General features: G+C 53.6%; 2 protein-coding genes across 8 annotated transcripts; one reads left to right on the top strand and one right to left on the bottom strand.

The window, feature by feature from the left end:
- Positions 1–1311: 1311 nt before the first annotated feature.
- Positions 1312–11772, top strand: Naaladl1 (N-acetylated alpha-linked acidic dipeptidase like 1). Of its 6 annotated transcripts, none has more exons than XM_087204982.1 (18): positions 1312–1525; positions 1607–1779; positions 1860–1981; positions 2371–2493; positions 4087–4370; positions 4455–4559; positions 5151–5236; positions 5398–5517; positions 8490–8575; positions 8661–8724; positions 8819–8886; positions 9042–9163; positions 9254–9344; positions 10164–10245; positions 10330–10503; positions 10587–10674; positions 10763–10855; positions 11399–11772. In XM_087204982.1, the coding sequence occupies exons 1-18, from the start codon at positions 1341–1343 to the stop codon at positions 11433–11435; spliced, it is 2103 nt and encodes a 700-aa protein (XP_087061108.1). In that variant the 5' UTR covers positions 1312–1340; the 3' UTR covers positions 11436–11772. The 6 variants fall into 6 exon arrangements, with proteins under 6 accessions (XP_087061108.1, XP_087061106.1, XP_087061105.1 ...); XM_087204980.1 differs by having other exon boundaries at positions 1313–1525; positions 9072–9163; positions 11153–11772; XM_087204979.1 differs by having other exon boundaries at positions 1313–1525; positions 11153–11772.
- Sac3d1 (SAC3 domain containing 1) lies at positions 11759–14584 on the bottom strand. 2 transcript variants are annotated; one of them, XM_021264608.2, is made up of 2 exons: positions 13303–14584; positions 11759–12456 (listed from the first exon to the last, which is right to left on the bottom strand). In XM_021264608.2, the coding sequence occupies exons 1-2, from the start codon at positions 13874–13876 to the stop codon at positions 11810–11812; spliced, it is 1221 nt and encodes a 406-aa protein (XP_021120267.1). In that variant the 5' UTR covers positions 13877–14584; the 3' UTR covers positions 11759–11809. The 2 variants fall into 2 exon arrangements, with proteins under 2 accessions (XP_021120267.1, XP_004852488.1); XM_004852431.4 differs by having other exon boundaries at positions 11759–12354.
- Positions 14585–14617: the final 33 nt, after the last annotated feature.

The raw sequence follows: 14617 nt of genomic DNA, 5'->3' as shown, positions 1-14617 counted from the left end.
TTCAGGATAAACAGAGAAGTCTTCTGGGTCACTTTCTTTCTTTGGCTCTGGCATTTATGTTTTAGAGAAAGGAGAAGTGACTAAAAGTTACTGAGCTCCCACTGCACACCAGATACTACTGAACTAGATATTTCTACAGATTCCACCTTGTTTCATGAAGATAGTACCACAGTTTTGTGAGCTAGGTATAGTATACCCATTAAATTTTTTTTTGAGACAGGGTCTCAATTTGTTGTTCAGGCTGGCCTTGAACTCACTATGTAGTCTTGGGTGGCCTTGAACTCACACCACTCCTCCTGCCTCAGCCTCCTGAGTGCTGGGATTACAGGCATGTATCACCACGCCTGGCTCTTGTTTTTAAAAAAATTTTCAGACAGCATCTTGCTATATAGTTCAGGCTGGCCTTGAACACACCGCATCACTCAGGCTGGCTTCAAACTCATGACGATCCTCCTGTCTCAGTCTTCCGAGTGCTGGGATTACAGGTGTGCACCATCACACCTGACCCCAGTATCCCCATTTTACAGCTAAGAAAACAGACTCAGAGAAGCTTGATGAATTGCCCAACGTCACACAGCTTATGTTGAGCAAGATGAGATTCAAACTGAAAACCAGCTCAACCAGATAGGACTGGCTGTGCTGGAAATGAAATGACACTGGGGCTGGGCATGGTGTGCATGGCTGTAATCCCAGCACTCAGGAGGCTGAGGCAGGAGGATCACCACAAGTTCAAGACCAACCTGGGCTACATAGTGAGTTCAAGGCCAGTTTGAACCACATAGTGAGACCCTGTCTCAAAAAAAGAAAGAAGGAAAGGAAGGAAGGAAAGAAGGAAGGAAGAAAGGAAGAAAGGAAGAAAGGAAGAAAGAAAGAAAGAAAGAAAGAGAGAAAGAGAGAAAGAAAGAAAGAGGACCAGGAATTTAACTCAGTGGTTCCGCCACCTGCCTCGCAAGCACAAGGACCCGAGTTCGATCCCCGGTACCCCCCCCCCCAAAAGGAAAGAATGAATGAATGAGCGGCCCCGGGGGAGACACAGGTGATGGTGGTGGTCAACAGGCATATGGTTTGGTGTATGTTTTATGGGGAGAATCTGGATGATACCATTCCTTTTCTGGGCCTTGATGTCCCCACATTGTCTCGGTGTCCTCTAGGGTCCCTTCTAGGGGAAAGATGTAAATGTGTTCCATGTGACAGCTCTGGGCTCTGTCTCGGGGTGTTCCCGTCCTACCATCTGGGGACCAAAGGGCAGCATTACCTGAGGGATAATGGTTAACTTACCCATGACGCCCCATCTATAAGGAGTCTCCAACCAAGCCCCTCGCTGGCCCAGGCTCCCCAGGATGCAGTGGGTGAAGGTGGTAGGGCTAGGGGTAGGGGCAGCTGCCCTCTTGGGGCTGGGGATCATCCTGGGCCACTTTGCCATACCCAAAGGGGCTGAGCAGCCAGCCCCCCAGGACCTGGACCTGGAGACCCTTGAGACTCTCATGAAACAGCTGGATGCCAGCAAGATCCGGGAGAACCTTCGGTGAGTGATGGGTCTGCCCACTCCTCCTGTTGCCCAGCAGCCCTTTGCTGATGTGGCTGCCCTCCCTCTGCCACCCCGAAGAGAGCTCTCCCAGCAGCCCCACTTGGCCTCCAGCCCAAGAGATGAGGCCCTGGTGCAGCTGCTGCTTCAGCGCTGGGGTGACCAAGTGTCGGGCCTGGATGAGGCCAGGACTGTGGAGTACGAGGTGCTGCTGTCCTTCCCCAGCCCGGAGCACCCCAACCTCATTGAAGTTGGTGAGGCCCTGCCTGGTGTGTGAAGTCTGGGGTCGGTGAGGGGAGCTGTTGGGGTGGCCCTGACTCTGCCCCCTCCACAGTGGGTCCCGATGGAGCTGTTCTCCACTCCTACCTACCGAAAGAGGAGAATGTGACCGGGGAGCAGGGCGGGCCTGATGTGGTGCAACCCTATGCGGCCTATGCACCCCCTGGAACCCCACAGGTGAGCCTGGAGTCCCCCCTTGCCATGGCCTGGATCCCCCTAGTTCCCACACAGGCTTCTCCCTACTGAACCCCAGGGCATCTGAGGAAAAGTGCTTTAAGTGGGGCTCAGCATCCCCTCCACTGAAATTACTCACCTTTACACTCTGTCCCTCCTCCGTTCCCCCATGTTCAGTGAGTGTTAGTCACTCAAACACTAGTGGTCCCTGCTCAAGGATAGGGCTGATACAGGGCACCGGAAAGAAAGGAAACCATAGTGACTGTCCTTACATCTCTGGTTGAGATGGAGAGACAGAACCTAAATCCTTCCTCCTGCTACCAGCCTCCCAGCCCCTTTTCCCACCTGCCCTCGCTGGGCTGAGTTCTAAGGATCCCTCCTCTTGGGCATAGGGCCTCCTCATCTATGCCAACCATGGCACGGAAGACGACTTCCAGTACCTATTCAACCAGGGCATCAACCTCCAAGGCACCATTGCCCTGACTCGCTATGGCATGGCAGGGCGGGGGGCCAAGGTGAGCAGGGGCCACTCTGTGGGAGGGCGGGGAGGCAGAGGCAGCAGTGTCGTGTGGTCACAGAGCCCTGGCTGGGGCAGGAAGGAGAGGCGAGCTACACGCGCTGCACATTGATGAGCTGTGTGCCCTGGAGCCTCCCCCAACCTCTGAGGCTTAGGCAGTAAAGCCATGGGGCAGAAATTCAGCTTGGATATTCTGGGAGTCCAAGTCCTCCTGTGAAGTAATTCTTCTGAAAATTTTTCTTAATCCCCTTTGGTTGTCTCCTTGTCCACCGTTTCCTCCTTCCTTTTTTTTTTTTTTTGGTACTGGGGATCAAACTCAGGACCTTGCTCTTGTGAGGCAGGCGCCAGAATCACTGAGCTAAATCCCCAGTCCTTCCTTTTTTTTTTTTTTTTTTAAGACAGAGTCTCAGTATGTAGTTCAGACTGGCTTTGAGCTCACTATTAGCTCACCCAGGCTGGGTGGTGATCCTTCTGCCTCAGCCTTCCAAGTGTTGGGATCACAGGCATGTGCCACCATGCCTAGCACTTTTTCGTATTTTTAGTTCTGAGGATGGAATCCAGGCCCTTACACATGCTAAGCAAGAGCTCTATCACTGAGCTATATACCCCAACCCCAATTTAAGCAATCTTTTGGACTAGGTATTATATAAATATGGATTAGAAAACTTTGAAAATCCTTTAAATATAAGAAAGTATAGAAACTGGGTGCAATAGTACAGGACTGTAACCCCAGCATCTGGAAGGCCAAGGCAGGATCACAAGTTCGAGCCTGGCTTAGGCAACTTAATGACTTAGAATAAAAAAAAAAAGGGCTGGGGATGTAACTCAGTGTGAAGGCCATGGATTCCATCTCCAGTACTGGAAAAAACCAAAAAGGTGTAGAATGAGACGTAAGATTTAATAGGTCCAAGCATTCAGGTTTGTAAGATTAAAGGGGTTCTGGAGCTTGAGGCTTTGATAGCTGCACAGCCGTGAGAACGTTTTATGTATTTTTACCACAAGTTTTTTGAGAAGGTCCCGGGATAAGAGCTAGGGAAGGAAAGGAAAAGAAGGAAGAAAGGGAAGGGAAAAAGGAAAGAAGGCTTTGCATTTTGGGGGTAATGTTTTGCATTTTTGTTGTTAGTGCCAGGGATCAAACCCCACCTGAGGCCTTGCCACAAGCTAGACACATGCTCTATCACTGAGTTATAGCCTCAGCCCCAAATTTTATTGTTTTAAAATGTGGAATAATGTTTTTTTAACATGGGAAATGTGGTATATAGTATACTACATTTTGTTTATCCAATGGTTCCTTGATGGAAACTTGGTGCGTTTCTGCCTTTGGTTATTGGAATAGCACTGCTATGAACTTGGGTGCACAGAGTGCCTTGTTCTTTTATACAGCTGCATAACACTCCGTCCCAGAATGTCCCTGTTTATCTAACCAGATTGGCAGGCATTCACTTGGCTGTGTCCAATAGTCCTTTGCTGTTGCAATAGTACTGTCATCAGTGCCAAGATCCATTCCAGTCCATACTGGAGGAGGGTGGAAAAAAGCAGGGCATGCCTGACCCTGTCCCTCCTGACACACAGCCTCCTCTGCCTCCTGCAGGCTGTGAACGCTGCCAAGTATGGGGTGGCTGGGGTGCTGGTGTACACGGACCCTGGTGACATCAACGATGGTCGCAGCTTCCCCAACGAGACCTTCCCCTACTCTTGGGGCCTGCCTCCCTCTGGTGTGGAGCGGGGCTCCTACTATGAATATTTCGGGGACCCTGTGACTCCCTACCTTCCAGCACACCCCTCTTCCTTCCGCCTGGACAGCAACAATGCCTCCGGATTTCCCCCCATCCCGGCACAGCCCATCGGCTTCCGGGACGCTGAGGACCTGCTCTGGTGAGCCTGTCCAGGCCCCTACCCACACACAGCCTGCATGCATCAGGCCATACTCGCATTTACCCAGGGCCTCTTTCCCCCCAGCAACCTCCGGGGGCTCCCAGCCCCAGTGTCCTGGAAGGGTGCGCTGCACTGTGAGTACCACCTGGGCCCTGGTTTCAAGTCTGGTGAAAATTTCACTGCAGACAGGTGAGGTGGCCTGGCTCTCCCTAGCTCTCCTCTTCCCTGTTACTTTTCCTCCTTCCTACGTTTGCCTCTTCCCACCTCAAGGTCTGGCCTCTCCCTTTCTTCTTCCCTAACTCCCCTAACCCTCAAATCTGTCTTGCCTTCGGGGGAAGCTGCGGAAACAGCTACATGGCCCAGGTGGTCCCAAGAGTTTCCCCTACCCGGCCCACTCAGCTCCATATTCCTACCTCTCCCTCTTGACTCCCCATCAGCCTCTGCCACTCCTACCTGGGGTCAGCCCCCCACCTGCAGTGTCCCTGGCCTCCCAGGCCCTTTACTCCCTGTGGTCTGCCTGGTTCAGAAGAGGGAGGACCATGGGGCTGGGTCCCCATCTGTCTCAGTCACTGCAGAGTTTAGTAGGTGGCCGGGGGTTTGTGAGGTGCCTGTTGTGAGAGGGTGAATGCAAAGCAGGGTTCCAACTGGAAGAGCTGGGCTCCAGCCTGCTACCTCGCCTGCTCTAGGAAAGTGACTATGTCTCCTTCACTTCCTGGGCCTCGGTTTCTCCTGCACTGAGTAGGGGGACAGAGGATAGGGTGAAGGCTCTTGTTTCCCCAGCCAGGTGAAAGTGAGTGTCCACAACCGCCTGGAGCTAAGGAACTCCTCCAATGTCCTGGGCATCATCCGAGGGGCTGTGGAGCCTGGTGAGCTCTCTGCACACACACTGTGCCCCAGGACCCTGCCAGCCTGAGTGCCTGGACACTCCCTCTCCTGCCTCACTGGGTCCTACTCTGGCCACAGCCCTGCCTGGCAACCCTGCCACCCCTCTCCTTCTCTGCCTCCCTGACTGTGTCCCTTCTGCCAGATCGCTATGTGGTGTATGGAAACCACCGCGACAGCTGGGTACATGGGGCTGTGGACCCTAGCAGTGGCACTGCTGTCCTCCTGGAGCTATCCCGAGTCCTGGGGACCCTGCTGAAGAAGGGTGAGACAGCCCTCTCCCCATCCAGTGGCTCCGTGCCCTGGGTCCCCACTGACCCACTGCTTCCTGAGCTGGTGACATCTCAGCCCACCTCCAGCACCCATCTGTGACAGGTCTGAGGGTCCTGGGGGCAGAGATGCACAGGCCACCAGCCCTGGCCTCCGGGAGTCCAGAGCAGCTTGAGGGAAGGACTATTCACTGATATGCATGGCAATGTGCCCAGATGGAGCTAGGCCCCATGCCACTGTGACAGGGCAGTGCCTAGGCTCTTCCTGCCGTGTACCAGGCTATCTAGGGGAAGGTCTTCCTTTAGCCCTTGAGCCCCACAGGGAAGGACAGGCAGGGAGGCAGCAGCTGGGAAGGAGGCTGCAGGGGATGGAGCGGGCAGGGCCAGTCCCAGAGATGGAAGAACCCAGCTGGGGAGTGTGGAGTTTGGTCCTGGTGGGAAGCTGGGGGATGATTAGAATCAGGATGCAGCAAAGGGAAGGCAAGCTTTAAATGCCGTCTGTGCCCCACTGGGGAAAGGTCTTTGTGTAGGGACAAGCCTGAGGCGTTGTCCTCCTCAGGGGTCCAGGCACTGGGGGCTTGGACCAGGCTTGGGGACAGTGTACTGGCCAGGGGTCTGCAGGCTGAGGGGAAAACAAACAGGGCTCGAGCGCAGGTCTAGAGAGAAGATGAGAATTCCACTCTTCACCAGTTTATTCCTTTTTGTAGTTTTAAAAATTGTGTCAAAATATACATAACAAAATTTACCACATTTACAACTTTCCATTTTTAAGTGTTCAGTTCAGCAGCATTAAGGACATGCACAGTTTGGCCAACCATTGCACCACCCTCCATCTCCAGATCCATTTCATCCCCTGACACACACATCCTGAAGGGCTGACCTTGGATGTGAACCAACACGGACTTAACTTCAGCTGCACATAGAACCGCATGCCTAGCAAGCTCCATCCCCTCCATTTTGTTATTGATGTCAGAAATTCCTTTCTTTCTTTCTTTCTTTCTTTCTTTCTTTCTTTCTTTCTTTCTTTCTTTCTTTTTTGAGACAGGGCCTCATTTTTTAGTTCAGGCTGACCTTGAACTCACTATATAGCTCAGGTTGGCCTCGAACTCATGGCAATCATTCTGCCTCAGCCTTCAGAATGTTGGGATTACAGGTGTGTGCCACCATGTCTGGCCCTATTTTTTTTTTTTTGGTACCAGGGATCAAACTCAGGTCCTTGTGCTTGCACAGCAGGTGGCGAAACCACTGAGCTAAATCCCCGGCCCCCTCTATTTTTATTTTGTAATATTGGAGATTGAACCCAGAGCCTCATGCTGGTTAGGCAAGTGGTCTGCCACTGAGCTACATCCCAACTCCTTTTAAAAACGTTTTATTTTAGGGCCAGGGATTTAGCTCAGTGGTTTTGCCACCTGCTGCGCAAGCACAAGGACCCAAGTTCGATCCCCGCTACCAAAAAAAGTTTTATTTTGGGCCAGGGATGTAGCTCAGTGGTGCTGTGCCTGCCTTGCAAGCGCAAGGTCCTGAGTTCGAGCCCCTGTACTGCAAAAAAAAAAAAAGTTTTATTTTGAGACAGAGTGTTGTTAAATTGCCCAGACTGGCCTCTAACTTGTGGTCTTCCTGTCTCAGCTTCCCAGTAGCTGGGATTACAGGTGTGCACCACCACATCTGGCTATCTTTCTTTTGTTTGTTCAAGGGTTTTATTTTGAAATATTTTGGACTTAACTGCAAAAATAGTACAAAGGAGCCTTGTATGCCCTTCACCCCAAAACTCCCAACTACTGATGCTTCACTATGTTTGCTATCTATTTATATTTTTCTGAAGTATTTAAAAGATGTAGAAGTGTTGAACTTTTATCCATAATCACATCAGTGCATATTTCCTAACAAGGACATTCTTTCTGGGCATGATGGTGCAGGCCTGTAATTCCAGTACTCTGGGAGGATGAGGCAGGAGGATCAAAAGTTCAAGCCCAGCCTGAGTAACTTGGTGAGACCATGCCTCAGAATAAAAAATACAAAAAAACAGCTCAGTGTGAAGGCCTTGGGTTCAATCCCTAGTACCACACACACACACACACACACACACACACAAAGATATTTTTTCTTTTTATATAACTATAGTAAGATGATCAGAATCAGAAAATTAATGATTTTGTCAATTGTCCCAATAATGACTTTTATAGCAAAAGAATCTTCTGGTCCAAGATCCAGTGGGGGAATCACATAGTGATCGCTTGCCTTCTTTCATCTGCAGTAGTTCCTTAGCTATTCTTTGTCTTTCACAATCCAGATGTTTTGACTCATGTTCCTCCATTTTTCTGATTAGATTTGGGTTATGAATATTTGGCCAAAAAAAGTGGGGATTTGTAATTGCAAGCACGTAACCATGTTATACTTCAGACTTTTTCATTTAAAACAAAAAGGTGAGTTGAAAGCAAGGCCCCCACGGTCTTGGGGAGGGGGATGGGGGCCGTGGCAAGAGCAGTGTCGGCACTGCAGGTGGCACAGGGTGCAGGATGCTGTGGGGGCCAGTATGGCACCGGCTCTGCTGCCTACCAGCTGTGACCCTGTGGCTCAGTTTCTTCAACGGTGAAATAGAAAGATATTATTGTGAGCATTGAACCGGGGCATATAGGCTTTAGGGGAACATTGTGTATCAGTAGCCAATGTCGTATGGGTTGTGTGGAGGGTCGGGAAGGCTCCCCAGTCATGCCTGGTGCACACCTGTGTGCAGGGGTGGGGGATGACTTCGTTGACCCAGGAAGTCAGGTGTTGGGGTGTCACAGAGAGGAGGCTGGAAAAATGACAGTCTCCAGGAAGGACTAGCTGAGGGGTGCCAGGCCCTCCTGTCACCGCTACTCCACTCTTCCCAGCTTTCCCCACCTCCCCACGTCTCCAACCTTTCCCCTAAACCACCTCAGAATGGAGGGAGGACGCTGCCCTCCAAGCTCTTATGCCCTTGCGCCAGGCACCTGGCGTCCCCGCAGATCGATCGTGTTAGCCAGTTGGGGAGCAGAGGAGTTTGGGCTCATTGGCTCCACTGAATTCACAGAGGTGAGTGAGCCCCACAGGGTAGGGGGTGGAAAGGGGGTTTCGGGAAGGGCAGCGTCGAACTGAGGCATCCCCACCCCGGCCGCAGGAGTTCTTCAGCAAGCTGCAGGAACGCACGGTGGCCTACATCAACGTGGACATCTCGGTGTTCGGTATGGGGTGGACGCTGGGTGGCGCTAGCCTTTGAGGGGATCGGCAAAGGAAGGGGCTGGGGATCCATAGTCTTTCTCTTTGTTTCTCTCACAGCCAATGCTACCCTTAGGGGGCAGGGGACGCCCCCTGTCCAGAGTGTCATTTTCTCTGCAGCCAAAGAGGTACGAGGAGGCTGGGGGGAGCTGATGTTGAGAGGCGGGGCTATATGGGATGGCCGGGGCCAGGGCAGCCTTGTAAGACCGGCAGATCGAAGAGGGTCTGGAGCCTGGCGTCCCTGGTGAAACCTGGAGGTTTTGCCTTACTGTTTGGGTTGGAGAGGGTCCAGCACCATTCCTTTCTGAGCCAGATCAGCTCACCGGGCTCCAGCGGTCTCAGTATCTATGACAACTGGATCCGGTACACCAACCGCAGCAGCCCAGTGTACGGCCTGATCCCCAGGTAAGACCAGGGCCCAGACAGGCCCCAGCCCCAGCCAGATGGGCCCACCCTGTGCCCTCCAACACTGTTCCCTTCCTTTCCTTTCTGCAGTATGGGCACACTGGGTGCCGGCAGTGACTATGCGCCCTTCATTCACTTCCTGGGCATCTCTTCCATGGACATCGCCTACACCTATGACCGGGTGAGCAGGCACCCGAGTACCCCGCCCAGTCCCCTCCAATCCCACAGGCTGCTCTAGTACTGACTGGGACCTACTTCTTTCGACTCAGTTGGTGTGATACCTAGGCCATGTTTCTGAACCTCTCTGATCATGCATTTACACTCTTCTGTTACCTTATCACATACTGATTGTAAGATGTATTATTGTGTTACGCATTATTTAAGGAGAAAAGCACCTGCTGCCAATCAGTTGTAGGATGATATTGGCTATAAGAAACACTAAGATCTTTTTTTTGGTTCCGGGGATCAAACTCGGGACCTTGTGCTTCCCAGGCAGGCAGCAGAACCACTGAGCTAAATCCCTGGCCCTAAGAAACACTAAAATCTTAAAACATGGTATATGGGGAAGGTGGATTTTATCTCAGCCTTTATTAAACAATGGTGTGAAATTAGGCAGATTTAGGAACTGGCGTGGGGGTGCGATGAGATGAGGGATTCAGTGTGCCCAGCTGGTGTCCCTATTTGATGCTCCCCTAAACCCTTTCTCTTATGGTCATACTACTTCTTGGTCATGGAGCTGGGATTAAAGTCCCCCTGACTCCAAAGTTTCAGCTTCTTCCTGTGAAAAGGAACTCAAACCAGCTCTACCTCTTATTTAGCTGTGTGACACCAGGCAGGCTAATCTGAGCCTGTTTTCTCCTCTTTAAGATGGGAATTCTAGAAACCTCCTGGTGGATGAGCCAAGGACTCAGTGAGTCGATGTCTACACACTATGGCTCACTGTGGGCACATCTTCCACTTCCCACCCCAAGTTCATCACCTCTGTGCTTTGTTCCCTCAGAGCAAGACCTCGGCCCGGATCTACCCCACCTACCACACAGCCTTCGACACCTTAGAATACGTGGAAAAGTTTGTAGATCCTGGTGAGGAGGAGGCAGGGGTATCCTGAGACTGCCCAAGGAGGATGGGCTGCAGACCTAGTCCTGGCCTTTTCGTCCTCCCGGCAGACTTCAGCAGCCACCAAGCCGTGGCCCGGATGGCAGGAAGTGTGCTTCTTCGGCTCAGTGACAGCTTCTTCCTGCCCCTCAAAGTCAGTGACTACAGTGAAACCCTCCGCAGCTTCCTGCAGGCTGCCCAGCAAGACCTTGGGGCCCTCTTGGAGCAGCACAGCATCAGCCTGGGTATGACCCCCCCAGACACACAGAGGCCTAGGGAGCCCTGCCTGATCCCCAGGGCTAAGCCAGTGCGTGGGTGTTCCTCTCAGGGCCTCTGGTGACTGCAGTGGAGAAGTTTGAGGCAGCAGCCACAGCCTTGGGCCAGCGCATATCAGACCTGCAGAAGGGCAGCCCTGAGTAAGCAAAAGGAGTGGGCAGGTGTCAGGGAGGGCACAGCCAGGTGCTGCAGACTGCTGGGTGACCAGTAGGTCCTGCCTCCCCCCAGCCCCCTGCAGGTCCGGATGGTCAATGACCAGCTGATGCTCTTGGAACGGACATTCCTGAACCCACGAGCCTTCCCCAAGGAACGCTACTATAGGTGAGCCTGTCCCAAAGCTCCTGAAGTGGGGCTGGACGATGGCCACCTGCCTGAGGGAGGAGGATGTCAGATATGCTGCTTTAGAGGACAATCCAGCTGCTGAGACAGTTAACGAAAGCGAAGCTCAGGGAGGGGAGGCACACTGGTCACAGCTGAAACGACAGTCTACCTGTCCTCCCAGAACCACAGCTGTAAGCCCCACTGTCAGAGATAGGCGGAAGGGACTTTTGTGCCTGGCTAGGCATGGCAGCAGAGTGACCCCCACCCGGACCCTCATCCTGACCCTTTTCTCATCAGCCACGTGCTCTGGGCACCCCGGACAGGCTCTGTTGCCACATTCCCTGGCCTGGCCAATGCCTGCTCCAGGGCCAACACCCCCCATGGATCTGAAGAATGGGCTGAGGTGCACAGGCAGCTCAGCATTGTGGTGGCAGCCCTGGAGGGTGCAGCAGCCACCCTGAGGCCTGTGGATGACCTCTGACCCCAACCTTCTGTCCTAACCTTCTCCCACTTGTTTTCATGGGGTGTTTTCCCTGAGGCCAGGAGTGGACATAACCATGGTATCCTCTCAAGCTTCTAAGGTAACAGCTGGGGCTTCCACCACCTGCAGACACCCAAGAGGAGAACCCAGCTCCCAATGAGTTTTGCTCTTTGTGGGCAGAGTAAACAGACAGGTGGAGAATGGAAAGACAAGGAACTGTTCACGATGCTGGGTGGGTAAGATAAGATGCATAATGCCAGTCCTAGATGCCAACTCAGAGACCACCAAGTCTACCCCTCAGGCTCCAGCAGGGAAATTGAGCCCTAGCGTGGACAGGACCTTGCCAAGTCTGCTTTCCCCTCTCCTCATGTTTAGTGTCTCATCACCCCTCTATGCATCCCAAGTAAATAAAGTCTGATTAGTCCCTATAAAACAAGCTTGTTTTATTGTCTGGGAACCATGAAAACAGAAACCTAATTGCTCTGACCCAGTCCTCTGGGCGAGGTACATCCTCCACATGCAGGGGACACTGGTCTGTGCACCACCTCATCTTCCTCCTCGGTCATGACCACCTCCTCCAAAGTGCGCCCTTGGAGCTTGCTCCCCACTAGCGCATGGCAGGTCCCAGCAGGCGGCAGCCCTTCCTCAGCATAGTGGCCCCTCAGGAACACAACCCTCTCCTCTCCGTCCAAGGGCAGCCTGTGGGCCTGGCACAGGTCTCGCGCTTCGTGGAGCCCATCCAGGGCCAGTAGATGGACCATGAAGCCCAAAGGCAATATCTGCCCCTTAGGGGTGCTCAGGGCACGAGTGAGGCGGGCTAGGGCAAGGCGGCGGGCATGGCCCACATGGCCCTGCACAGCACAGCTCTGAAGGTAGGGCAGGGTCCGGAGCAGGCGGAACAGGCGGGCAGTGTTGCCCTCTCGGAAGGCAGAATCCACAGCGAGGGCCATACGCAGGGCTGGGGAGGCACGCAGGGTGGCAGGAAGCTGCAGGACCTCACACAGGGCTTCTGTGGAGCCTGAGAGGATGGGAAGCTGGCTTGAGGACGCCAGGGCCTTCTTGACTTTCCTACTGCCTCGGCTGCCAGTTTGGGAGCTGGCTCTCTCACATCTTCCCCTGTCTGCTAGGGAAGGCCACTTCTTGGAAAAGACTCTTTTTGGGCTTCTTTTCCAGGAAATCACTGTAACCTTGGGACACTTTTGTAAACTGAGGCTTTTGACCCAATAGTGAGTTGTGAAATCAACATTTCATGACAATTAAACAGAATTTACTAGCTGGATGTGGTGGCAATTTCAAGGCCAGATTGGGCTACATAGCAAGTTCAAGGCCAGCATGACCTATGTGAGACCCTGTCTCAAAAAACAAATGAACAAAGTTTGAAAATCGCGATTTAGGCCAATTTTCCTACCTTCCCCCTCCACTTTCATTAAGAAAACCAAGCCTAAGGGGCAGGGATTTAGCTCAGTGGTTTCGCTGCTTGCTGTGCAAGCGCAAGGACTGGAGTTCGATCCCCAGTACCAACAAAAAAGAAAACCATGCCTAGAATTGGGAAAGGGGAGGCCCGAGGTCTCACGTGGGAGCTGGTGGCTCTTGGGCACTAACTTTCCTGGGAGGGAGCAAATGGTATTTTTCTTTTCTTTCCTTCCAATTCTGCTGTGTTGCTGAGCAACATCACTAGCCCCTAAACGGTGAGGTGTTTTGTTTTGGTACTGGGGATAGAACCCACGGCCTTCACATTGTGCTACATTCCCAGTCCTTTATTTGAGGCAGAGTCCCGCCAAGTCACTAAATTGCCTGTGCTGGGCTTGAACCTGAGATCCTCCGGCCTCAGCCTCCCGGAGTGGCGGAATTACAGAGGTGTACCACATGCCCGGGGAATGGTGAGATTTTAAAGCTTTTTCCTTCCTCTGGCTCCACTGTCCTCATGGTGGGCTCCCCATCCCCACACTGCAAGGACCCGACTCACCCAAGTTATAGAGCAGAAAGAGGCCCTGGAAGGTGGCCTGGCGGGGGTGCGGCCCTCCACTCTTTGCGTAGCAGCGCCGTAGAGATCCGAAGCTCTCCTGCACCTGGGTCTGCAGCAGCACTGCGTCAACCGGCCCGCGCGCCCCGTCCGGCCCGAGACGCGCCACCACGGCCAGCAGCGTGGCCAGCGCGGCCTCCAGCACCACTGCCACCTCGGCGTGGCCGGCGCCTTGTAGGGCCAGGTCCAGCCGCACCGCGCGCAGGCGGTCCGCCACGAAGCTGGCCACCTCCGCGCGGCACGCGCCGGCGCTGTCGGCTACCTGGCTGGCGAGGTAACGGACGGTAGCCAGAAGCACGGAGGGCGGGCGCAGTTGGGTGGGCGGGGGCGGGGGCTTGCCGGCGGCCGGCCGGCGGTACTCCTTCACGGTGCGCTGCGGGTCTGCGCGCGGCGGGCCCCCATGGCACCCTGGCGCCACCTCCAGGTGGTGCAGGCGGCGCTCCCTTTCGCGCTCAGCGCGCTCGGCGGCCGGGCACATATCCGGGCAGATGCCCAGGGGAAGCTCACAGCCGGGCATGGGTGGGCTGTGGGAAGAGGGTGGGTGGTCAGCATTCCGGGGCGGAACACCCAGTTCTTCCGAAGGCCCACCGCGTCCTGGGGCCCGCGAGAGATGTGGGACCGGGGAGAGCTTGGCTAAGCGCGTTTTCTCGCCCGGCCTCCAGCGCCCGGTCGCCGTCTTAACCAGACACTGGGGAGCCGGTATCCCGAGATGCAAAGCGGCGTAGTCTACGCCCGTACAGTTCCGCAAGGTCAGTTGACGCTACGTTCCCCACAATGCACCGCAATTTAAAATTGTAGGCCTACGCCTTCCCAGATGCGCCGATTTGTAGTGCTTTCAGCAACCAATCGCTTAAGCGAAGGGAGGGGCAACGACAGGCCACGCCTCCCCGGCCATGCTCCGGTTTAGCCCATTAACTGGATAGCTAGCTCTAGCACCTCCAAAATTTGTACACCTGGTTTCAGTTTCTCTTCTTCGTATTCCTCCTTTTTGTTTTTGGTGTTTTGGAGATTGAATCCAAGGCCTTTGCACTGAGTTATATCCCCCAACTCTTTTATTTTTTGGGATAGGGTCTAACCAAATTATCCAGGTTGGGCTTGAATTTGTGATCTTCCTATCCCAGCCTCCCAGAGTGCTAGGATTACAGGCATGCACCACCGCGCCTGGTTTAGGTTTCTCTTCATCCCTGTCACCCAAAAAAATTGGCTCATTGGCCTACCGTCCTGTACTGTCTCCCTCAAGATATTCTTTCTAGATCAG

Source organism: Heterocephalus glaber, unplaced genomic scaffold (assembly GCF_053883595.1).
Source record: "Heterocephalus glaber isolate CG9 unplaced genomic scaffold, H.glaber_assembly_v1.0 deba00000594, whole genome shotgun sequence".
Taxonomy (NCBI): domain Eukaryota; kingdom Metazoa; phylum Chordata; class Mammalia; order Rodentia; family Bathyergidae; genus Heterocephalus; species Heterocephalus glaber.
Note: the sequence above shows the minus strand (reverse complement) of the source record. Positions and strands in the feature narration are given on the sequence as shown.

Bases quoted from the DNA above. Each gene is read 5' to 3' on its own strand.
- Sac3d1 (XM_021264608.2), bottom strand. From the start codon at position 13,876: ATGCCCGGCTGTGAGCTTCCCCTGGGCATCTGCCCGGATATGTGCCCG. The intron at 12,457-13,302 runs GTGAGTCGGGTC...CTTCCCTAGCAG, and splicing joins CTTTCTGCTCTATAACTTGG to ACAGGGGAAGATGTGAGAGA.
- Naaladl1 (XM_087204979.1), top strand. From the start codon at position 1,341: ATGCAGTGGGTGAAGGTGGTAGGGCTAGGGGTAGGGGCAGCTGCCCTC. The intron at 2,494-4,086 runs GTGAGCAGGGGC...TGCCTCCTGCAG, and splicing joins TGGCAGGGCGGGGGGCCAAG to GCTGTGAACGCTGCCAAGTA. The intron at 10,675-10,762 runs GTAAGCAAAAGG...GCCTCCCCCCAG, and splicing joins CTGCAGAAGGGCAGCCCTGA to CCCCCTGCAGGTCCGGATGG.